Raw genomic sequence first — 22393 nt, 5'->3', positions numbered from 1 at the left:
TGAGAAAATATTTTAGACCCCCAAATTTTGAGCTAATACAAAATAATGTTTGTTTGGTTTTTTTGTTTGTTTTTTTTTTTTTGTTTGCTTGTTTTCAGTGGCGGAATCAAACTTCCACAGTTTTTACTTCAAAGGTCAAACTATAAAATCAAACAAACAAAAAAAATCTATGCTTTGGAAACATCTGATTTTTGTGTAAACAATCGAATATAATAGGCCATATTTCTTTGTAATATAATCACGATGCTTTCACATTTAGTAAATATTAACAGAAACCAAAAAAATAGAATTTCGTTGAGTTAATCTTTTCCATCAGGCACAAATAACATGCCCGCTGAGTTTTGTGCAGGCATTAATCCGGTCGCCTGTTGGTCCTTCTTCCTTTTCTACGTCCCTGAGCGAGGCCGGCGTCAAGATGGTGAGTCTTGTGGTCAAAATTGCGAGTAAAATCCGTCGATCATCGAGGCCATCCATTTACCAACACACATTTCTCGCACACCAAGTGATCCTTTAGGGCTGCTTTATAATAAAATGTTGATATTGTTGTCGTGTGAAACGGGCTTAGAAGAAAATTCAGGGGTGCCGTCCAGATGCTAGTCGACTGAGGTTGATCCGGAGGTTACACTAATGGCTGTTCGTGTCTTTTTTCCAGTCTGTTTGCTTTCTGTGCACAACAGAATAATTTTAACCCGCTCAGTTTACCCATTACTTTAGTAAACAGACGTAAAATAGCCGCAGCTTATAGTCCTATCTTCCAGCAGCTAACGTTAGCAGACGCTATACCGATGGCGGCCCGCACGTTAGGCTAACAGGTCTGTTAAAGTATTACAGAAATACTCCAGTAACTGTCAGAAATAGGCTGTACAGCAGTTTGTTTTATTTCTAAGGCAGCAGACTGTGTAAACGTTAGGATAACTGAGAAGCTGACAGATAATATAACATAGGTAGGTGAGCCTCTGTCTTTGCTAATATGAGGCTCGTACAGGTTCAGCAGCTTTCTGTGTGGTAACTGCATAATTTTCTTCCGTCTTCAGAACGACACTGTAACAGTCAGGACCCGCAAGTTCATGACGAACCGACTGCTTCAGAGGAAGCAAATGGTAAGGCTTCATATGTTCACATTTGATCACATCAAGAGTTTCAGCACCAGTCCTCCAATAGCAGCGCATTCATCTGCCTCCTGTTATCTCTGTAGGTCGGCGATGTCCTCCATCCCGGCAAGGCCACAGTCCCTAAGACTGAAATCAGGGAGAAGCTGGCCAAGATGTACAAGACCACCCCTGATGTCGTTTTCGTCTTTGGCTTCAGGACCCAGTTTGGTGGCGGCAAAACGACAGGTTTCGCCATGGTGTACGACTCCCTAGATTACGCCAAGAAGAATGAGCCCAAGCACAGACTTGCCAGGGTGAGTTTTGCAGAACTTTTTAAAGTGTCAGTACGAGTGGATGGGGTTTGTTTTGTTTTGTTTGTTGGGTTTTTTTTTTTTTTTTTTTTGGTGGAATTTATGAGCAAGAGATGCACATTCTCTCAGCCAGCTCACAAATGCTGCACCAGTCTGGACTTTAAATGTAACTTTAAGGAATATTATTTTAGCCAAGAAGAGCTTTTGATTATGTTTTTGGGATTTTTATTAGTAATTGGCATCATGCAGAGCCAGATTAATACCACATTTGATGTTTTTGGGAAGTAAAAATCTAGATAGGGATATTGGCTGATATGCTTCATGCAGATGCATAAAAACATGCAATATATGGAAGTTGAATAAAAAGGGAAAATGATGGGGCTTTTATTAATTTCCCAGGATATGCGTTTCTCAATCTAATTAGCAGCTTATTACGAAGACCGGGCTTGACCCATGACACCAGTTATTTTGTATCGACAGCCAATATCAGTAGAATTTAATACAAGTGGTGGATCATCCCATGTTCTTTAGCAGAAATTGTTAAAAAGTAATTTTAAATCATTGAACCGATAGTGGCAGACCATTTGTGTGTTAACAGTGTGTTAAAACATTGAAATATTAGGATGGTTGCTGGGTAGCCTACTAGTGGCATTACAGGTATAATGTTAGTTACATTAGGTTAGTCTAGGCTTCCATATACTGTGAAGCACAGTTGATTTCACAGTGGGAAAGCTAGCAAAATGTTTTTTGTTTCCCGTCCTTGTGGATGGCTTCCTCCTCCAGTATGTAAGGATAGACAAGTCTTCGTACATATGTTGCCTACAGTACTTACTACAGTGCTTATAATTTACAACAGTCTGTTTTACCCACACATTTGGTTTAGCTTTGTAGTAGCATAGACCTGCTCTTACTGACTTCCACTGACAGGTCTTTTTAAAGCTTCTCTCTTGGTGCCTGTCACAGTCTCAAAGTTTTCCATATTCCTAGTCAGGATGTAAAGTGAAATGCGTTTCCATTTGTGTTCCCCAGCACGGTCTCTATGAGAAAAAGAAGACCTCAAGGAAACAGCGCAAAGAACGCAAGAACAGAATGAAGAAAGTACGAGGCATCAAGAAGGCCAGTGTTGGCGCTGCTGGCAAAAAGGTAATGTGAGCACTCACTGACCACTGTGATAGTCTGTCTCAGGGAAGTAGGATTGACCATCTTATCTGCAGAAATCAAAGGAAGGCATTGTGAAATCTAGCTCTTTTTCTTGATTTTCATTACACACCTATTCTTTTATTCTTCCCTGCTAATCTTTTTTTTTTTTTCACTACTCTTTTACTGTTTTAATTTCCTTTGTCATCTTTCCAATTGTTTCTCATTATCTTCGGAAACTGTAGAAGGTAAATGCTTTCCACAAATAGACTTAAGTGCAGTGTTCAGATAATCCAGGAGTTACATTCAGTAGCTAACTCCTGCCTTTGTACCCTCCCTGATCCCTTTGATAACAAAAGCTGCGACGCTTTTGTCTTTGGATGTACATAATGCATCCAATGTGAAAGGATCTGACCCACTGGTTAATACAAAGCTGGCCATCTCTTCTCCTAGTACTAACAAGTACTACTGTAAACTAATAGTGTTGTAGTGTCATAAACCTGTTAACGGTATGAGGAGATCCTCCAAACAATAAGTGAAAGTAGTGCTTAAATAATTATGTAATCTTCTGGTGTAGTTTTTGTTGCATTAAAACCCTGTATACTCCTGTACCCCCTCTATGACAGTCAGAATAGATCTCTGAATGTCACAAGCCAGCTGGACTGTGTTTCAGTCCAACTCACTGCATCTGTAATAGCAATAATAATAGTAATAATTAGGAAAATATTGACAGCCATGTGTTTGGTGCTGTATATTGGCCTTGGTCAAACCTGTAAGTCCATTCAGAGCTCTTTTCTGTTCCATTTTTCAATTTTCAACATGTTAACATTATTTTGTTCCATCTTTTGTTCTTGATTTTGCTTCCCATGGATTTCTTTTGCAGAAATGAAGTGTCAGTTTGCAGGTATACAAGCATGGTGTGCTATTGTGTTGCACATCAAGAACTGATAGGCCTGAGCTGTACTGTGCATGTCATTCCTTATTTTTCCTGCAGTTTTCCTTCAGTGTTTGCCCCCCCAGCTTATAATGTTTTCCCACTACTCCAGTGCATTTTACCACTTTCTCTGCAACAATGGGCTTACCAGCAGGCTTTTCCCCTCTCTGACTTATATTTGAATAGACAGGTGCTTTGACAGTTCGTATCTGTAGTTAATAGAAGTAGAGTAAAGCATGTGGGTTTTAGCTTGTTTTGTGTTTGGGGAAGCACAGCTAAAAAGGCTGTCAGTGTGTGAATTGTACTCTGGAAGTTATATTCAAGTAAAATGTTGTACTCAAGACTGTATTGAAGTGTGGATTTAAAGTGCCATGACCCCAAAAAAAACCTGAAAACAACTTTGAATATTTGTCTTTATTTGCACTCTTTTTAACTTTAGAAAACTCACATTGTCAGTGTTTCTTTTGCTGTAATTTAAATTAAGTTTGATTTGATACTGATTTTTGCTGCTGTCTTCTCTACAGTGATCCCGGACAGCCAGGGAGGGTCTCCGTGCTCAAGATGTGCTTGTATATTGTCATCAAATAAAGTTTGGAAAAAATTGGAAAAATGTCTCTTTGGGTATATATTTATTTTGAAACAATTTCAATTCACCACGTTTTTAGACTCCAGACTTTAAAAGAAGCCAGCAGGTGCTTTACTGTAAGACTGAGAGTTGAAAGATAGCTGGCAGCCAGTTCTCTGATCAGGATGACTGGGAGTGTTTTTGTAGATTGCTCAGTAGAAGCTGTTGGGAACACAGTTTGTTGCTTTGACAGCTGTAAATTGCATTTTTAAGGATTTTAGGATAGTTTTCCATCGTGAGTACAGTAAATATGATGTATGCATGTTACATACACAGTTACATTGCACATGCAAATCTGGTTCATGGTGACATCGGGCGGTTTTGATGTAAAATAGCCAAAAAATAATTTTCAGTTATTCACTAGTGCAATGGGGTTAATGATACAAAGCTTGACTATTTTACTACAAAAATTGTGTACAGAGATTTAAGTTGGTTTTACTTCATGAGCAGTAAATTCAACTGACCAGCCATTTCATTAAGTACACCGTGCTAGTACTGGGTTAGACCTCATTTTACCCTCAGAGCTGCCTTAATTCTTCATGGCACAGATTCATCAAGGTGCTGGAAATATTCCTGAGATTTTGGTCCATATTGACATGTTAGCATCATGTAGTTGCTGCAGATTTTTCAGCTGCACATCCATGATGTGAATTCCCTGTTCCACCACATCCCAAAGGTGCAATATTGTATTGACAGCTGGTGACACTGGAGAATTTTTGAGTACAGTGAGCTCATTGTCACATTCAAGAAAGCAGTTTTAGATGATGTGAGCTATGTGACATGGTGCATTATCCTGGAAGCAGCCACCAAAAGGTGGTACACTGATATTTAGGGATGGACATGGACAGCAACAGTACTCAGGTAGGCTGTGGTGTTTTAATAATGGTCAGTTGGGACTAAAGGGCTCAAAGTGTGCAAAGAAAATATCCATCACACTGTTGTACTATCAACAGTCAGAACTGTCAGGTCCTACCATCCAAATGTCACAGTAGAAATTGAGACTCATCAGACTAGGTATTGTTTTTCCAATCTTGTGTAGTTTTGGTGAGCCCAAGCAAATTGTAGCCACCATTATCTATACATATCTAACTGGAGTGGCACTTGGTGTGGTCTACTGTAGTCCCATCTGCTTCGAGGTTCCATTTGTTGTGCATTCAGAAATGCTCTTCTGCATACCTTTGTTGTATCAGGTAGTTCTAAGCAGTCTGACATCAGCAAGGCATTTTCACCCAGAGAACTGCTGCTCACTGGATATTTTTTTCAGGCCATTCTCTGTAAACACAGCATGGCTGTGTGGGGAAAATCCAAGCAGAGCAGCAGTTTCTGAAATACTCAGACCAGCCCATCTGTCACCAACAACTATTACGCTTTCAAAGTCACTTAAATAACCTTTCTTCCCTATTCTGATGCTCAGTTTGAAACATGACTAATGCATTGAGTTTCTGCCTTGGGATTGGCTCATTAGATAGTTGCAGTAACAAGCAGTTGAGTAGGTGTACCTAACAAAGTGGCCGGTGAGTGCATATGTAGTTTCATAGCAGGTTTTATACTGTATTTGGTTTGAAGATTTTTCCTGTAGTAACCCAAATGGCCACATGAGGGCTCCTTTCACTGAAAATATGAAACCGGTTTGATATGCTGAAGTTTCTGCTAAAAGGTTAGTTACCTGTCAGATTAGATATTCAGTTCTTCCCCCCCCCCCTCATATGAGGGTCAGTGATGACTAAATAGTACTAATACTCAGGTTATTGTTTGGACTTGCTTTTCCTGTTTATAAATAAACACCATTTGGAACAGAATAGATACCCCTCTTTGCAGTGTGACCTTTTCAGATAATTTGCATCAAAATACCCCGAGAGACTGTAAATGAAGTGATTAAAATGCCAAGGAATAGTCTGTCCTCAGGGTAACCCTCACTCAATGCCTCTGCCCTAGTGTCTCTCTTTTATGCTCAGGATTTCTTCTTGTAGGAGAAATGAGTCTAAGACGCTAAAGAGGAAAAGAAAACTCCTAATGGCAGATTGAGTGCACACTTTATAGTAATGAATAATAGCATGCAACAAGGAAAATACATACTGACAGGCACTAATGCACTGCTAAAAATGATAACCCCCTACTCCCAAACAGCATTATCCAAAGTGCAGCAGCTGCTTTGTCCAATCTGATGTAACACGTGCAAGTTAGGGATGACTCTCAAGCTCTGTGTTCCACATAATGTATATAATTCTGTTCAACCTTGCAATTTGACATATTTTCATGCCTCTGCAGTGTTAAATGTAGGCCAGACACTCCTCTATCGGAGTCCTCAGTGCATACACCATAGGGGGTAAAAAAAGATGGGGGGGCAGTACCTTGGAGGCACTTCCATTGACACATTTTGTGTCATGGGCGCTTGTTTCCCAGTAGAAAGCCCTATATATACCCAGCAGCCCCTGTGGGCTTTTCCTTTAATCTGTGCCACTCGGCAAAGATTAAACACTGAGAGTTTATCAAGATCGTTTGGACGGCCACACAACAAATTGCCGTATGAAGATTGCACTAATTAAGTGCTCAGTGAGCAGGTAAAGGTGAGCATATTTTTTCCAGCACAGCATAGTTTTCCTCACCACGATCCGGAAAATAGCTGTCAGATTGAGATCATCGCCTCTTAAGTGTCTTATCTTGCCCTGTAGAGGAAGATAAAGTGTCTTACATAGGTGTGGAACGCAAAGAGTTACTCGGGACAGACAAGAAAAAGACTCTGTGGTGTTCTGCTGTTGTGGGAGGTTTGACATAAGTGGAGCTTTCAATCTAGGGACTGGTAACAGATGGTGTTGGGAAATTAAGCTCCACTCGCCGCAGCCCTGTTGGTCCGTCTCAGGAGTCTCTCCCTCTCTTTGTCTCTCTTTCTCCGTGCAGCTCTTGTTCACAGTGTCTCTAACTCTATTCTTCTCGCCTCTGTCTCTTATCTTCTGGCTCCTCTTTTGTTTTAGCGTCAAAGTATTAAAATGAGTTTCATTCTGCACTAAGCCAGCTTCTTTTTTAATAACGAGAAGGCCAGATGACATCAGTAGGATCGTTAGCAGGTTGATGCAATAAATAGTGAATTATTAACAGTAATTTACAGAAATAAACTGTGAGGGAATAAGGGTTAGTAATGCGGTGGAAAGTAATGGAAAAGGGTTAGGCGATGTCGATGAGAGAAAAATAAGCAGACTGTTAAGAAGGCGGTGTGTGACATTGAGCTGCGGATCGGTGTATTTGTACAGTACCTGCAGTCTCAGCAGCGAGAGTCTGCCAAGGGCCCCCAGGGACCCTCGAACATGCCACATAAAAGCAGATAAAGGACAACATTCACCTCTGTTTTCCTTCAAGACACAAAGGGGATTTGTAATGAGAGTATTCCTCTACCTGCTTGTAGAAAAAAAAAGGATTTTTTTTTTGTAGTCATGTTAAGGGTGGATATTTATGAGGAACACATGTTTATGCCCTCACCACAGGTGCCTTTTTAATGGCCTGTCTCTCTGCATGCAGTGCAGCATTATTGTATTATACTAATAAGAAAATAGAATTCCTGATGACTCACTGTGTGGTTTTGCCAGCATGTCCATGCAGTAATCAATAGCAACAATAACATGCACATCTCATACAATGGCCTTATTGTTTTCCATGTTATGATACTGTGTGTGCCACGCATTAATGTGTAATGTTTTTTTATCTGGACTGAATACTATACAGTAATTTAATTTATATAATACTTGTATTTGATGTGCTAATAAATTTGGTTTTATAATTGCCTAGCTGGTGTGTGTTTGTTTTACAGCTATTCTCTTCCAAACTGTGTGCTTTCAGTAGCTCTGTAAATATATTTTGCAAAAGAGCAACTTGCTGCTGTAAAGTGTGGCCGGGCATTCAAGGATGCACTGCATCTTAATGAGGTATGTCTCCCTTGTTGGCCTCAGCAGGGGAATCATCACAGCTCATTTTGCAGTCCTGCAGTGTCCTATCAGCTTTGGCAGCCTGCACTAAGTTCACTCCATCTGCCAGTTGCTAGGTGCTGATATATAAAATGATCTGTGCCTTGGTAGCCCCTGAGCACCAAGGAATGTGATTTGCTTTTGAGGACAAACTGTGTTTCGTGAATCCTAATTATCCTCTTTGCATCGGCAGTCTGACATGGTTTTGTCATTTATCCGTCTCTGGAAATGGTGGAGGAGGGAAAAAAAACAAAAAACCTGCAGAGACTGCAGCAAACTGCATCTGTCCTAACAGACAGAGCTCCTGTGATTGTCCTGTATAGTCCCTGAAATATAACAATGGTATTTTCCATCAATCCTTTCACTGGTTCAGAGGGAGATGGAAAAAAAAATCATACCTGCTGTATGATGCTGGTATTCTAACCTGTGTGCACATATGAAAAATCACTTTTCGGTTTCAATCATGCGAGGCGTATTGAAACCACTCTGTGGCCCCTTTTTTCAGGTTGTTAACATGCCATCTGAGGCTCAGAGGACATCAGACCAGTGTAAAAATGTGCCAGCTGACGTGCATCCCTGCTACCTTCCAATGTCCTCAGGAATTCTGTTCATTTTGGTTGGCACGGAGGGCTAGTCTGTGGAGCACTAAGAAAAGGAAGTTAGGGGGGTGGGGGGTAAAGTGGATGGTGGCAGGAGCAGCAGAGAAAAAGGGTTTGGCAAAAGGAGAGGTAAAGGAAATAGGGAGAATCAGGAGGGTGCAGTAATCAGAAAGGGCAGCAGATGTGGGTGACAGTATGATGGAACGCTCTGTGTGCTAAGCCATGATCTCCACATCGGGAGCTGTGTGTGTGTTTATGTGCATACAGTAATTGAGGAAATATATGCGCATATGTGTGCCCTTGGGCTTCAGAGAAAGAATGATGCAAAAATATAAGTCTGTGACCTGCAAACATTGCATCATGGTCTGCCAGTTTACTCAAGAAACTGAAATATATCAAAACACTGCATAATGCTGCGTCTTCCTGTTATATTGTATATGGCAATTGTAATATTATTGCCCTATCATTCACTCCTTTGGCAAGAATTAGATGCAAAGATTAATGGAACTTCTACATCTGTCTGCTCTGTGCACAGGTAACAGAAGGCACAGACAAATGCCTCTAAAATTCAGTGATTTAATACTTTCTATCCTGTGATACCTCAGCAGGAAATAGCACCATAAAATGTCAGTTTAACTGTTGGGATTTTGTGTGGAGTAAATAAACAGAATAGCCTGAAGTACATCATAAATATATCCATATAAATTATGATGTTTAGAGGAATATTGGGCTGATAATATATATTATAACAGTAATAACGGTCAGATTTCTGGTCTCCATTAGGAGACATGGCTACCCTGTAACAATAGTGGTCACATTGAAGCACAATGGCAGAACCACCCCAGCACCCACACTGAACCCTTTATCTCTGTCCCTGGCATGCAGCACTATTTCTTGGTTTCAAGTATTTATGCCAACCTATGTGGTGCTTGTGTGTACTTTGCAGACCAATATGTGATATGTTCTCCGCATTATTCTTTTAAAATTCTGGGCTGCTAATGTGAGTTACAGTTACTTGTAAAGGCTCGGAAATTACAATTATGTAAGTGGAAGATACCAAAATATGAAATACAAATAGAAATTACATCCCCTGCACCCAGATGGGTTCTAAAAACTATCCTTATTCTTGGGGCATTAACTGCATACAGGCAAATTTATAGATTCAATTTAGGGAGTACAAAGCTCCCCAGTGTCTGAGTCCGGTCCAGTTTTCTTCAATCAATGAAACAAATTTGTCTTTTAGATGTTGCATCATGCTGTTTCCAAAGTACCAATATGACTGTGGTACACGGTTTTCCAATAGCTGTCAAAAAGCAAATTGTCTCAGTCTCAGTGGGTATGCAGCAGATATAATCCCTATCTGCGAACACGGTCAAATGGTAATAGACTTCATTCCTGGTAAGGATGGGACAAGCTTGTGTTTAGACTGCACACAGCACTTGGCTGTCTGAATGGCTGAGTTATTCTGCCATTTTTCAGCCCATGCACATTCCTCCACTCATTGGTATTCCTGTTCATATTACCCTCCTCAATCAGCAGCAGAGAAGCTCTGATTAATGGCAACAGTGAGAGCAATCTCCCAGTGATTCATTAAACAGGACTGGCATGAATAAAAAGGGAGATTTGCTCATATTGCCTCTCTGATCCCATGATATGTTCTGTCGCCGGAAAAATTTATAATTCATGGTGTTGTTAGTGGCTCTCAGCAGATCCACGCATTAAGTTCATGGAGCTATATGAAATTAGAGAAAAAGTCAAATTACTCAGCACCATTATATCAGATCATTGTTGGACTAATTAATGTTCCCTGTTTAAGTTTAGGACTCTGGATTTATACGCCAGTCTTTTAACACTTGCCCAAGTAATTAAAATGTAATCGACCTTATTACCGCTGTTTTACCAAGCATCTCATTACCAGTACATTTTGGTGTAGTTCACAACCCTGACATGTCTGGATCAAATGGCAGCCTCCAGGGCTAAAAAGCCAAGATGCAAAAACTGGAGTTCTGCTAATGACCACTTGAGGCTGGCTCAGAAAGGAAATCAGTGTCCAGAGGTCAGTTCCAATAGACTCACATGTAAAAATACCACAGACTGTAAGTGGATGTGACACTGTGACATCATCATTGTGTTTTGAAACTGGATGTAATGAACAAGATGTGTATTTGACTGTGAAACTGTGTGCTCATTGGCTAATGACAAGAATTTAGCCAATAGAGTCCAACTGATATAGGATTTTTAAGACAGATACTGATGCTGATATGTGGTGATTCCAAAATCCAATATTCCAATATATCAGCCGATATATATATATATATATATATATATATATATATATATATATATATATATATATATATATATATATATATATATATATATATATATATATATATATATATACATTTATTTTTTTTTTCAGAAGCACAAAACATAAACACATTTCCCTAATGTTTGTTATTTGTCATAGTCATAGTTATTTATTTACTTGTTTACACTCTGACCGACTCTGTCCAGATCAGCCGGTTGCGTTTGTGGTATTCCAAGTTTGTGTGTTGCCAGCAGGGAAGTTGCAGAGTGCCCTCTAGTGGGGAAACTATGCAACATTAACACTCATGGTTAAAGGGTGTTTTTCCAGTCACTTCTTTACGTTTTGCATTTTCATGTAATGGCAATTATGAATGCTGATACTGATAGATCAGCAAATAGCTAATATCAACTGATGATATTGGCCAACCATTAAATTGATCACACTGTATTAGCCAATGAGCACATATTGGATAATCCTTTTTTACTCTTAGAATGGCCTAAATGTATAAAATGGACTGAATGTTTTATTTAGTGTGACCTGAAACTAGCAACTGAGCTCATAAAGTCACCAGAAAAGTGTCTACGGAGGTGACAGAGCAAAAGAGCCATTTTCCCATAGATTGCTATACAACCAAGTCTGTTTTGAAACCACATGAGTTGCCCCCTTGGTCATTAAAAATAAAGCTTGCTTAAGGGACATCTTGGTGTAATTCATAGCTCTGACATATCTGGATCAGGCCATGCTAGCTTCACTTTTCATACCTGGAGGCGAAGTCCTTCTAATTAACTTGTTACAAACAATGGTTTTGATCGCTCTATATAATTTCTCCCTTCATAACAAATGTCCTATATGTCCAATTAATTTATGTTTTTTTTTTTTTTTTTTTAAAGTCACCCATTGGTAAATTTTTAAGGCTTAAAGTTAGGTGCTTGGCTTCTTTGATTGTTACCAGAAAATTGATGTCTTCTAGGCTTCACCTCGGCTAATTCTGGTCACTGAAGTGGACATCTTAACCCTTTTTGTGGTGTAGGTGCTTTTTGGAGAATTTCTGATTCAATTATTTGACAAATGTGGTTTGCTTTGTGATACAGACACTCTAAGAAGTTTGTGCTCCAGGTCAAGTCAGAGAAATATCTCGTCTGTCTGTATGCATCTCTGCTTTGCAACAGTACAGTTTATGAATGCATTTGGCTAGTTAGCTTTAGCTGACATCTCAGGTCTCCACCCTCTTATCTAAATATGGTTACCTCTGGCTCCAGGAAATCAAGAAGAAAATCTCTGTTTAAGCTAATGTAGAGACTTTAAAATGTGGAGTTCACAATCCAGTGGATGACATAGCTATCCATCTTTTATATACAGTCTGTGGACTGGATAGGTTCGGATCTCATTCCCACATAAGGAACAGCACAAAAATAATCTCTCCTCACACTATAAAAGGAATATACTGTACAGTGTAGTTTTCTCTGGCAACATTCCTGTGTTTTCTGCATCACAATAATTTGATTTGTTCACTATGGTTATGTACTCCAAGATATAATTGATTATAGCCATGGTTTTACTGTGATCACTCAGTGAGCCAGTTTATTGAACTGAAATTGCAAGGTTGACGTCATGATTACCATTTATTAGAAGCATTTTGGGATTGTTCTGTTGTTATTCACAGTAGATTTAATGCAAAAGTCTTCCAGTCACTATCATAAAATGCATTGGTAAACATCAAGGCAAAAAGGACTCATGGATTAAATATGCTGGAAGACACTGCTTGGCTTGCAAGATGAAACGGAAACCTGAAAGAGACACCCTCACAGCCGGCATAGTCACACTAGACAAAACCCATCTGAGGGAAATCACCTCAGTGTTCCCATCCACAATATTATCACGGATTGATTTCTATCAAACATTATCCCTGCAAATGTGCATGAACATGGGCCATCAGGCGAGTGTCATTACTGCTGCTCATTTGTGAGGTAAGAGACAATCGGATGTGACAGGGGCAGAATTAGCTTTGTGTTGGCTCTCTGTCACTCTCATCCCAAACTGCTGCTGGGTGGGGGAGTATGATTAAAAGGATATATAGTTCCACCCTGCACATTAAAGACCCCGTGCCCCACTTTCCCTCCCACCTATACAGCAAAGGCCGTGCTTTTGCAGCACATGATGTTGCAATGGAAGCTTCCACGTTTCTGCTGCCTTTCTTCTTCAAGGTGATTGCTGATCTGTGTGATAAAATGGATGAAAGCATCCATGCGTGAAGCCAATCATACAGAGATTCCTTTCATTGCTTTTTTTTTTTTTTATAATAGCACACCTACATGAAATGGATGTAGCAGTTAGTGGAACTGAGCTGAAACCATGTTTCTTTACACTGGCTGCACAGTAGTGTCTTTCACTGAGTAGCCTGCTGTCTCGTTGAGCAGTGTTAAAAATCAATAGGCTCTGACCTTACCTCTGTCGCAGGCTGTGTTGGAGGCCCCAACACTCAGATCAGGCCACAATATGTCTTCCAGTGTCTCAGTACAAGCACTTGACAACTAAAGCTACTTAGGTGACAGTTGAGTAGCTGAGTTCTTGTGGAAGGTAAGGGTTAAGCCATCACAGCAATGTGATGCAGTAATATTTATACATACAATAGTGCTTTTTACAGCTTTATTGCAGTAATTCCAAAATGTGTATTTTAAAGTTTACACATTATTTTTTTCACACTGTAGGGGGATGCTTGTATTGGTTTACCACTAAACTATCTCAGCAGTTATTTGAACGAGCGCCATAAAATTTTGTACAGCCACTGATGGTCTGCCGATGACAATCAGATGATGATGGGGTTTTCCCACACTATAATTTACAGAGAACAGTCCAAAAAGGAGAAAATATCAAGTGAGTGGCAGTTCTCTGAGTGAAAATGCCTCATTAATGTCAGAGGTCAGAGGAGATGATAGGAAGGCAACGGTAACTGAAATAACCTCTCGCTGCAACCGAGGTTTGCAGAAGAGAATCCCTGAATGCACAACACATCAAACCTTGAAGCAGATGGGCTACAGCAGCAGAAGACCACACCGAGTGCCACTCCTGTCAGATTAGAACAGGAAACTTGGACTACAGGTGACATGTTAAAAACTTACATCACAAGGTGGCAGCATTGCAAAGAACAGCGGTTACCCCTTCAAGATTTTGCCAAGTGCACCTTGGTCTGTGGTTTGTGTCACGTTTGTTTTGCGTTGGGGTTGTGGTTGCTCTGCACCAAGCTGGAGATGCATGGAGGACGGTGATATGTCGGTGTGTTAAAATATTCTTGTGTTAATACTTTAAAGAAGTTATCAGTCAATATTTTTGCACGAGGGTGTATATGTTTGTTGATGTTGGTGTTGATGACCAATATCTGATGAGTGGGCTAAAGACCACATTATGCTTACATGTGTAGCAAGACGCTAAGTCTGCAGTCTGCAGAGTGTCCAGACAGTTAGTGAAACTGCTGTGAAATGTAAGTGCCTGTAGGCATTTTAGTATGATTTGGTGGAATTGACTTGGTGTTAATTAGTTCCTCTGTTTGTTTCTGTGTGTAGCCAGACCCACTGCCTTATTTGTTTATTTATTTATTGTGCTTTTATGTGTGTGTGTGTGTGTGTGTGTGTGTCTTTTTTGTGTGTGTGTGTGTGTGTGTGTGCGAATAAAGAGCTGCAAGGACCCCTGTTATTGTGTCCTGTGTGGCAACTAATTTCTCAGGCTACAGAAGATTGGAAAAACTTGGAAAAAAGTTTCAGTTTCTGCTGTGATATTCACATAGTAAGGTCAGAATTTGGTGTAAACAACATGAAAGCATGGATCCATCCTGCCTTGTATCAGCAGTTCAGGCTGCTATTGGTGGTGTAATGGTGTGGAGGATATTTTCTTGGTACACTGGGCACCTTGGTACAGCCTGATGGCTGCTTCCAGCAGGATAATGCACCAAGTCTCAAAGCTCAAATCATCTCAAAGTGTTTTTTTGGAACATGACAATGAGTTCTCTGTAAAAATAGGCCTCCATAGTCACTAGATCTCAGTCCAATAGAGCACCTTTGGGATGTGGTAGAACAAGAGATTCTCATCATGGATGCACAGCAGACAAATCTGCAGCAACTGTGCGTTGCTATCATGTCAATATGGACCAAAATCTCTGAGGAATGTTTCCAGCAGCTTGTTGAATCTGTGCCATGAAGAATTAAGGCAGCCCTCCAGACAAAAGGGGGGATCCAACCTGGTACTAGCACGGTGTCTGTCTGATGAGTGTATATCCATTATTCTTATTTATTTTAAATGCATGCATGGGAGCGCATTATTGGGAAGTTCAATAAAACATTGAATTTCTTCCACATCTTTTGCTAATTAGTAAATGTTGCTATAACTTATACTAAGATTGTGAACACTGTAAAATTATATCTGCAAAAAACTGCATGTTAATATTATCTCTATGAGCATGTTTGCATGATGATCTTCCTTGATTTCATTGCAATTCAGATAAGTGAATGTAGCACATAAATCACCAGTTTCCTCTTGATTATTATGGATTGTAGTAAATTTATATAGTGCTACATAATTTACTTGAATAGAATGAAAAGGATAGGCCTGAAGAAAATGTAACCCTGTATGAATGCTATGTTTTATATTTGAATAGTTTAACCAGCCTAACACCATAATTCCAGATGTTCCTTCATTCTCTGTAAAACCTAGTGAAACTGGGTCAGCTTCTAATATTATGATAAAGGTTGCACGTCAGATTGCAGAGTTCTCCCTGTGTCAGTATTTCAAGTTGTGTAGATGGATTAGGCTACGTGTTAAGAAGCCCATTAATAATTAAGAGGTTCCCAGAATATAAGCTGCCCCCTGTTGTGCAGTCAACTGCACTGGCATGAAAGAGCAGAGTTTGAGGAAAATGGAATGAATAGTGAGAAGCGCTTATAAAATATGGATAGCAGGAAGTGAGAAGTCCTGTAAAGTTAACAGTGAAGTCACCTGGCTTTTCCTTATAAACAGAACGCATTTCTGCATCAGAGATTGCAGCTAATTTAAGTAAATCAAAAAACTAGAGACCTTCTTGCTGCAGTGCCAATGAATTCTTGGAAAAAAGGACATCATCCTCCTTACCACTAGGAGAAGCTGGTGATTGATCGGTGATTCCACTGAATTTTTTCACATTTAGTGACTGATTGCAATTTCAGTTGAAAGCCGATTGCAAAGGTCGCTTGGTTGGAGGCAACCTGTCTCCATTATTCTGGTTATATTCCTATATAAAAGCAAGATTCCTGACTACCTATGTTATTCTGCAGTTAAATCATCATCCTGCAGTAACTACATCACTAGTTGTGGAGGAAATTCTGAATTTCTGTTTCAAATCTGTATGGTTCTGGCTGGACTCTCAATCTGAGTAGTTAATGTAAATTTCTGTAAATGAAGACAGCAACAGATTTGTTATTTCCACTGCTTCATCACAGTTAATTGTCAAATTATCACAAACAGATTGCATGCAATTGCCAACTTGACCCCATTCGTTTGGAAACTATTTGCAGACTGAGAGCAGACTGATTTTGTATTATTACAGTTTTAGTCGCTTTGAAAACGGTAACTGACCGCGAGTCCCTGTCTTTGAAGCAACCATTTCAAAGGCAACAAGATCTCAAGTTCATTGCACACAGTCACAATCGTTTTAGCCATGCTGCAGTCTCCAGCTGCTGTTTTCTCGAGCGTGACTTGTGACATAACGAAAAATAAACTAAAAGCTAAAACCAAGTTTTGAAAAATATTTTTGAAGTGAAATAAAAATGAAAACTAGAATGAACAACTCACTGAAATGGTATAGTGTACTTACAAAATTAGCTGAAATAAAATGATTAGATGTTCTTAGGCTGACTTTTGTGGGGTTTGCTGCTAAAATAGACGTGTCCAAGACCACATTTTCCATGATGACAAACACACAGAGACTCACTAGTTGCAAACAATGCCGGCTAAGTCTTGATGCGTGCTCAATAATCCAGGTAAGGAAATCCTAGAAAGTTGATTCTATTCATCTGGATGCAGCGTTTTCCGTGGAAGAAGGATTTCATGACTCATCCGAATGACTTCTTCAGTCATAGCTGACTGCAGGATTCCCCAGCCTTATAAAACAGTACTGCTGCATAATGACTGAAACTAGCACCACTGCCTAACAATGAGCCACAAGCTCAAGCCACAAGATTGTTAATATACAAATTGACCTGACCATTGATCAGTGGGGAATGGCTGCAATCACAGCAGTATAAAATGGTGAAAGATATCTTATGCCTCCTCCTTGGTTCATAGATGATCATCCGCTTTTCATATAAAGGGCCTCCTTGACTTTCCACTCCCTGCCCAGGATGTGCACATCTTCATCATCAGGGGAAACCTGCAGTCAGCTGATGACTCATTTGGATGAATGATGAAACATTTCTCCCACTGAAAACATCGCATCCAGATGAACAGATTCAACTTTCTGGGAATGTCAGCTATGCTGCTGCTGTTGAATGTTGTCTGTTTATACACCTGAAAAAGATGATCCTCATATACATTAAAATGAATGTGAGGTGTAGAGGTCAGTGACCTCCTGGCCCTTTGCTTCTACCCCACTTACTCAGGATTCATTGGACTGAATTTACCCAGATGTTTGTGACTGCATCTTCAACAGTTATGATGCCACTGACAATCTCTGCCCAAATGCTGACGCGATCACAGCTTCACCAGATGAAAGCAACACACAGCTGCTAACACTTTATCAGGCTGAGTCTTGTATGTATGGTCATGTGATATATGTTATGACTACCACATGTTTGTGCGCTCCCACTCTGTGACATTGTGTGAATATTAGGCAGCAGTAATCATCTCCATACACCATCGTTTGTCTTACATTTCAGTACAAGGCTCATTATCAGACATTACAAGAGGAGTGGTTAAAGTACTTCCCTCTATGTGTTTGTTGGAGAAGAGGCATAAAATAGAACACCTTTGTTAATCCCTGATGGCCACTGTAACACATGCATAATTTCATGCCTTCTGGTGCAGCTATTTCAGGAGCAACAGCTATCCTTGGCGTCGTGGCAGCGATGTTTATGCCCGGGAAGGCTCAGCCCCAAAAATCTGAGACATGATGCAAAAATGTAACATAAGCAAATCTAATCAAATAAAATGAAACAAAGCTGCAGAGTGATTGTGGTGTTGCTTCAGTGGCGTCTATGGTTACTTCCAGAGGGACATTATTCAGTGAAGAGTTTATTGCTCTGGGCTTCGTGGGATGTATATCTCCTTAAGTATTTTAGTGCACTGAAGAAAAGTAGTGAGAAATAAGCAAGCATGTGGAATGTGAACCCATGCCATCATGAATATTTACTTAGTGTTTCAGAAGACTAAAGGAACCAGGATACTCTTTGACTTTGGTTATATTAACTTGGAATGAATGCATTATGAGCTGCTTGACTTGCTTTATGCCAAATGTTACATGCTCTGTTGAGCAAATGACTGCAAGATTTTTACTGGCCTCTGCTGAAGCCCAGGCTGCAATATTAAGATTTAACATCAGTGCTGACAAGGGTTGGAGGAAAAAGCTGTTTTGTATTCCCTCTAGCCGGACTGAAGACCAGTATCATACAAACTAGTGTGGAGAGTATAGCACGCTATCAATGGGCTGACTGGCCGACTGGTTTTGGCGTTCAGCTTCAAAGAACCGCCCGCGGGCATCGTTTCTAATATTGTCTCAGAGTCTGTTTTTCACAAACGTACTGATGCATGAGTGGCCTGAAAAAACAGGGGTGAAACATCAAAAGTGCTTTTGAAGTGTGGGGGTTTTGTCAGACCACAACTAAATGTTTCCACCTGAATCCTGATTGGTATACAGCCGTCCTCCGAACAGTCTTTTTTCGGATTATGCTTCTATCCAGATAAGATTTAGGATCACTGAAATAGCAGATATATATAGAGAGAGCCTACCCCAGTTATTTTAAGGAACAGCGTGATTCAGCAGCTTCTCTACACATCCTGACAAATACATACAATGTTAAAAGGAGGCAAGATGCACAGCTGTTTTTTGTTCCCCCTATATAGAGTTCACTATCAAACTGGAGGATATGTCTAATTGTATCAGTATCCAATCTGTGAAAACAACTTCTGTTACCCTAACCCTCCTCGCTTGCTTTCTCACATACTACCCACATGGACTAGCATTATGTAATGCAGTGGCTGGGTGTTGCAGTGAGAGCATGGGATGTGTAAACAGCTGCATTGCCAGTGCTGGGCACACTTCATCATCACAGCATAACACAGGACCCCAGGCATCACATGCAGCAGAGGCAGTGTGAGTGTAAGTAGGGTTTGCATGGAAACTCAGAGTGACCCTTAGCTACTGAGACCTTTTCTGGAGGATTTGCTGTCTTTTTCTATTTGGTCACATTAACACAGTTTAGTTGGTTTGTCCAGAGATGTATAATCCACAGCTTTGTGATTACAATAATAGTACCAAATGACTGCTATTATGTTTTTTGTTTGTTTGGGGTTTTTTTTTGCCTAACTCTTTCTGAGAGAGACAGACAGGAGTGTCAGCTCTGTACTCTGGGAAATGACTGGTCTGTCACGCTCCGGTTGACTTCCATCTTTCATCCCCTCAGTCCCCACCATGTTGTTCTCTGACTGTCACTTTGGATTGGCCTCACAGTACAGTAAGCCTCAGCTCATATCTAATTGGAGAGATGAGAGACGCATCTCAAGCCCCGTGGTGTCCCCAAATGCAGCTACTCAAGCACTTAGACACTCATTAAACTCTCCAGCATGGTCCTTAAGCTCCACCTGACATTTTTGTATCAAGTGTTACGGATAAGTGTCATCAGCTGACCTAATGAGAGTCATTTGTGGCTATTGTATTAGATTAAAATGAAATCATAGCTGTCATAATAAAACATTATCTGTAAACTACAGAATACTGAAATCAAAATGTTTGTAATCAGACTCATAATAAGGTCCAGTCAAGTGTCATTTGAGCAATTTTCAGCATTTTTGCTTATATTGCCAAACAAAGAGGACACTCCTGCACACACACCTGTGTGCACTTTCAGAACACACCTGTACTTTATGATTTGGCTTCGTGGTACAGGATGTAGTAATCTTTCAGTATGTATTTACAACTTGGTGACAGACTTTCTTTTAGTACTGTAATGCTTCTAATGGAGGCCAGGGGTTCTATTAAATTTACCTACATTTTTATATTTTTATACCAGAATACTAGAAGCTAAATGAAAAGGCGCACACATTTGTTCATTTGGGGGATTCTGTATTGAGTTTAGGTGATATATTGGGGGGTGTTGTTTAAGTGACAGTTTATGGGAGGTGAAGGAACAGAGGGGCACTGGCCATCATACCTGTGTCAAAAAGAAAGCCTTAATCTGAACTGTTCACTTTTTTGTGTTGTTAACCTAAATTCTGTGTGTGTTAATATAGATGTTAGCAGTTCTCAACCTTTCATGGTTGTCTGCTCAGCAGGATGTGCCGCAAAGGCGCTAATCACCTCCTTAAGAGCCTCTGGGGCAAACCAAAGTGCCAGGTTAGGGGAGTTTATTCTAGGTATTTCTAATACATGTAATTAATTAAAGCATATTTGTTTATTGAATTATTAATGGGAATTTGTTTATTCTTTGTGTTATATTTTTGTTTAATTTACGCAGTTTTTCATTTGGGTTTGTTACCCCCAGACCTAGGCCATTCCAGATACTCACCTGAGACAGGTAGAGTGTAAGAGGAAGCCAGCTGCTTTCAGAGGGTTGGTGTGTGCCGGTGAAGCCTTCTTTAAAAATAAATGCCACAGATCAGTGGATACATTTGGGCTCAGTCTCAGGCCTCTTTGTTTAACCCTGAAGCTCATGTTTGTAAATGAGAACTGGTTCTCAAACATTTTACCTGACAAAATAAAGGTTTAAAAAAGAGAGAGAATAAAGCTACTGCTTGGCAAGCTGACGACTGACTGACCGACAACTACTGCAGCACACAAAGTCAGGTGCATAAAGAGGATTGATGTGATGTGGAAGCTGTGATTACAACCTCATGTAATGTCTTTGGGGTTCACATTTTCACTTTGCACAAAAAAAAAAAAAAAATCTGATTTTTTTTTTTTTTTTTTTTTTTGCAAGCTAAAACATCAGATCTGTGGGTTGTTATGAGAAGACTTTAATATTTCTTAAATGAATACACAAATCCAACACATGCCACATTTACATCAGGATTTCCACACGATGCTAATACCTCTTTATAGGAAGTTATAAATATATTATTACAAAGAGAGATTAAATTGACTTTCCAGGAACATAGTTCACAGATTAACATGAAGGCACCATCTGCTCAGATGTGAACTCTGTGACATGTGATGCGCACAGTGCTGAAAGTAATATCAACAGTGAAGTCTTAGCTGCTCTGCTGGATAAAATATGTAACAAACACCTTTTTCTGCATTAGAAAACACATCAGTCAATATCAGTGAGGTTTTTAATTATGTGTCTCACTGTCTGCCTATCACTGAACAAGTACAGTCTCATATGGTCACAAGTCATGGATGGAGACTTTTGCAGGTGGAATAATAGAGGTAGGCTGGTTTCCTTGGGTCACTGCCATGCTTGAGAAGGTTCAGTGTGATGGACTCTCCTTATTCATCTGCTGTCATGGTTCACAGCACTTCATGCTTTACCACCCCAGCTCACTTGTATTGGCTCTGTTTATCTGCCACTCTTGTGTGATGCTGCAGTGAAGTGTAGAAAAGTGAATAACATGGCTGTATACATTTTAGTCACTGAATTAAAGGCTTCTTTTTAGATATACTATTTGCTACTCTATTTAGAGCCCTTGAGCACCTTTTAACCTTTATTTGTCATGTTATACAGGGGCATACACACACACACACACACACACACACACACACACACACACACACACACACACACACACACACACACACACACACACACACACACACACACACACTCACACACAAGAGGAGGCAGTTAAGAGTAAGCTCCGGACACATTTGTCACTCTGGCAGGCAGGCCTCCCATTCTCTGGGTTGGTGGCCTGGTTTCTGCACAGGGGCTGGGCATTTCTCTGTCTGTACTGACTAGTAACTGTCGGATATAGACTGTGATTTATGCAAAATGGCAGGCAAGGGCTTGTGGGTGAGCAGAGATATGTGGTAAGATCATCAGAGGGACAGAGCACAAAGGCAAGTCAACAGAGGCAATGCAGCATAGATAAGACTGTATACCACTATCAACTAAAAGGGGGCATAAAGATAATAATTACAATAAAATTAAAATTCATCTTATCACGAAAAGCTCTGATTCATTACATCATTATGATCAAGTCAGACTTCGTGTAACATCTGTTACTCCCGTCAGTCACCACGAGGACAAGTTCTT

At 40.1% G+C, this 22393-nt stretch overlaps 1 protein-coding gene across 2 annotated transcripts; it reads left to right on the top strand.

Annotated features, from left to right (window-relative positions):
- The first annotated feature begins 333 nt into the window (after positions 1-333).
- Positions 334-4083, top strand: rps24 (ribosomal protein S24). 2 transcript variants are annotated; one of them, XM_030748741.1, is made up of 6 exons: positions 334-418; positions 1035-1100; positions 1196-1405; positions 2432-2545; positions 3423-3443; positions 3998-4083. In XM_030748741.1, exons 1-5 carry the CDS (start codon positions 416-418, stop codon positions 3426-3428), a joined length of 399 nt encoding a protein of 132 aa, XP_030604601.1. In that variant the 5' UTR covers positions 334-415; the 3' UTR covers positions 3429-3443; positions 3998-4083. The 2 variants fall into 2 exon arrangements, with proteins under 2 accessions (XP_030604601.1, XP_030604602.1); XM_030748742.1 differs by lacking the exon at positions 3423-3443.
- The last annotated feature ends 18310 nt before the right edge of the window (positions 4084-22393 follow it).

Source organism: Archocentrus centrarchus, chromosome 15 (genome assembly GCF_007364275.1).
Source record: "Archocentrus centrarchus isolate MPI-CPG fArcCen1 chromosome 15, fArcCen1, whole genome shotgun sequence".
Lineage (NCBI taxonomy): Eukaryota > Metazoa > Chordata > Actinopteri > Cichliformes > Cichlidae > Archocentrus > Archocentrus centrarchus.
This window is presented reverse-complemented; position numbering and strand designations above follow the sequence as displayed.

What these genes read in the sequence shown, in the direction of transcription:
- rps24 (XM_030748741.1), top strand. An exon ending in TGCTTCAGAGGAAGCAAATG is followed by an intron (nt 1,101 to 1,195) that starts GTAAGGCTTCAT and finishes TTATCTCTGTAG; the next exon opens with GTCGGCGATGTCCTCCATCC. An exon ending in CCAAGCACAGACTTGCCAGG is followed by an intron (nt 1,406 to 2,431) that starts GTGAGTTTTGCA and finishes TGTGTTCCCCAG; the next exon opens with CACGGTCTCTATGAGAAAAA.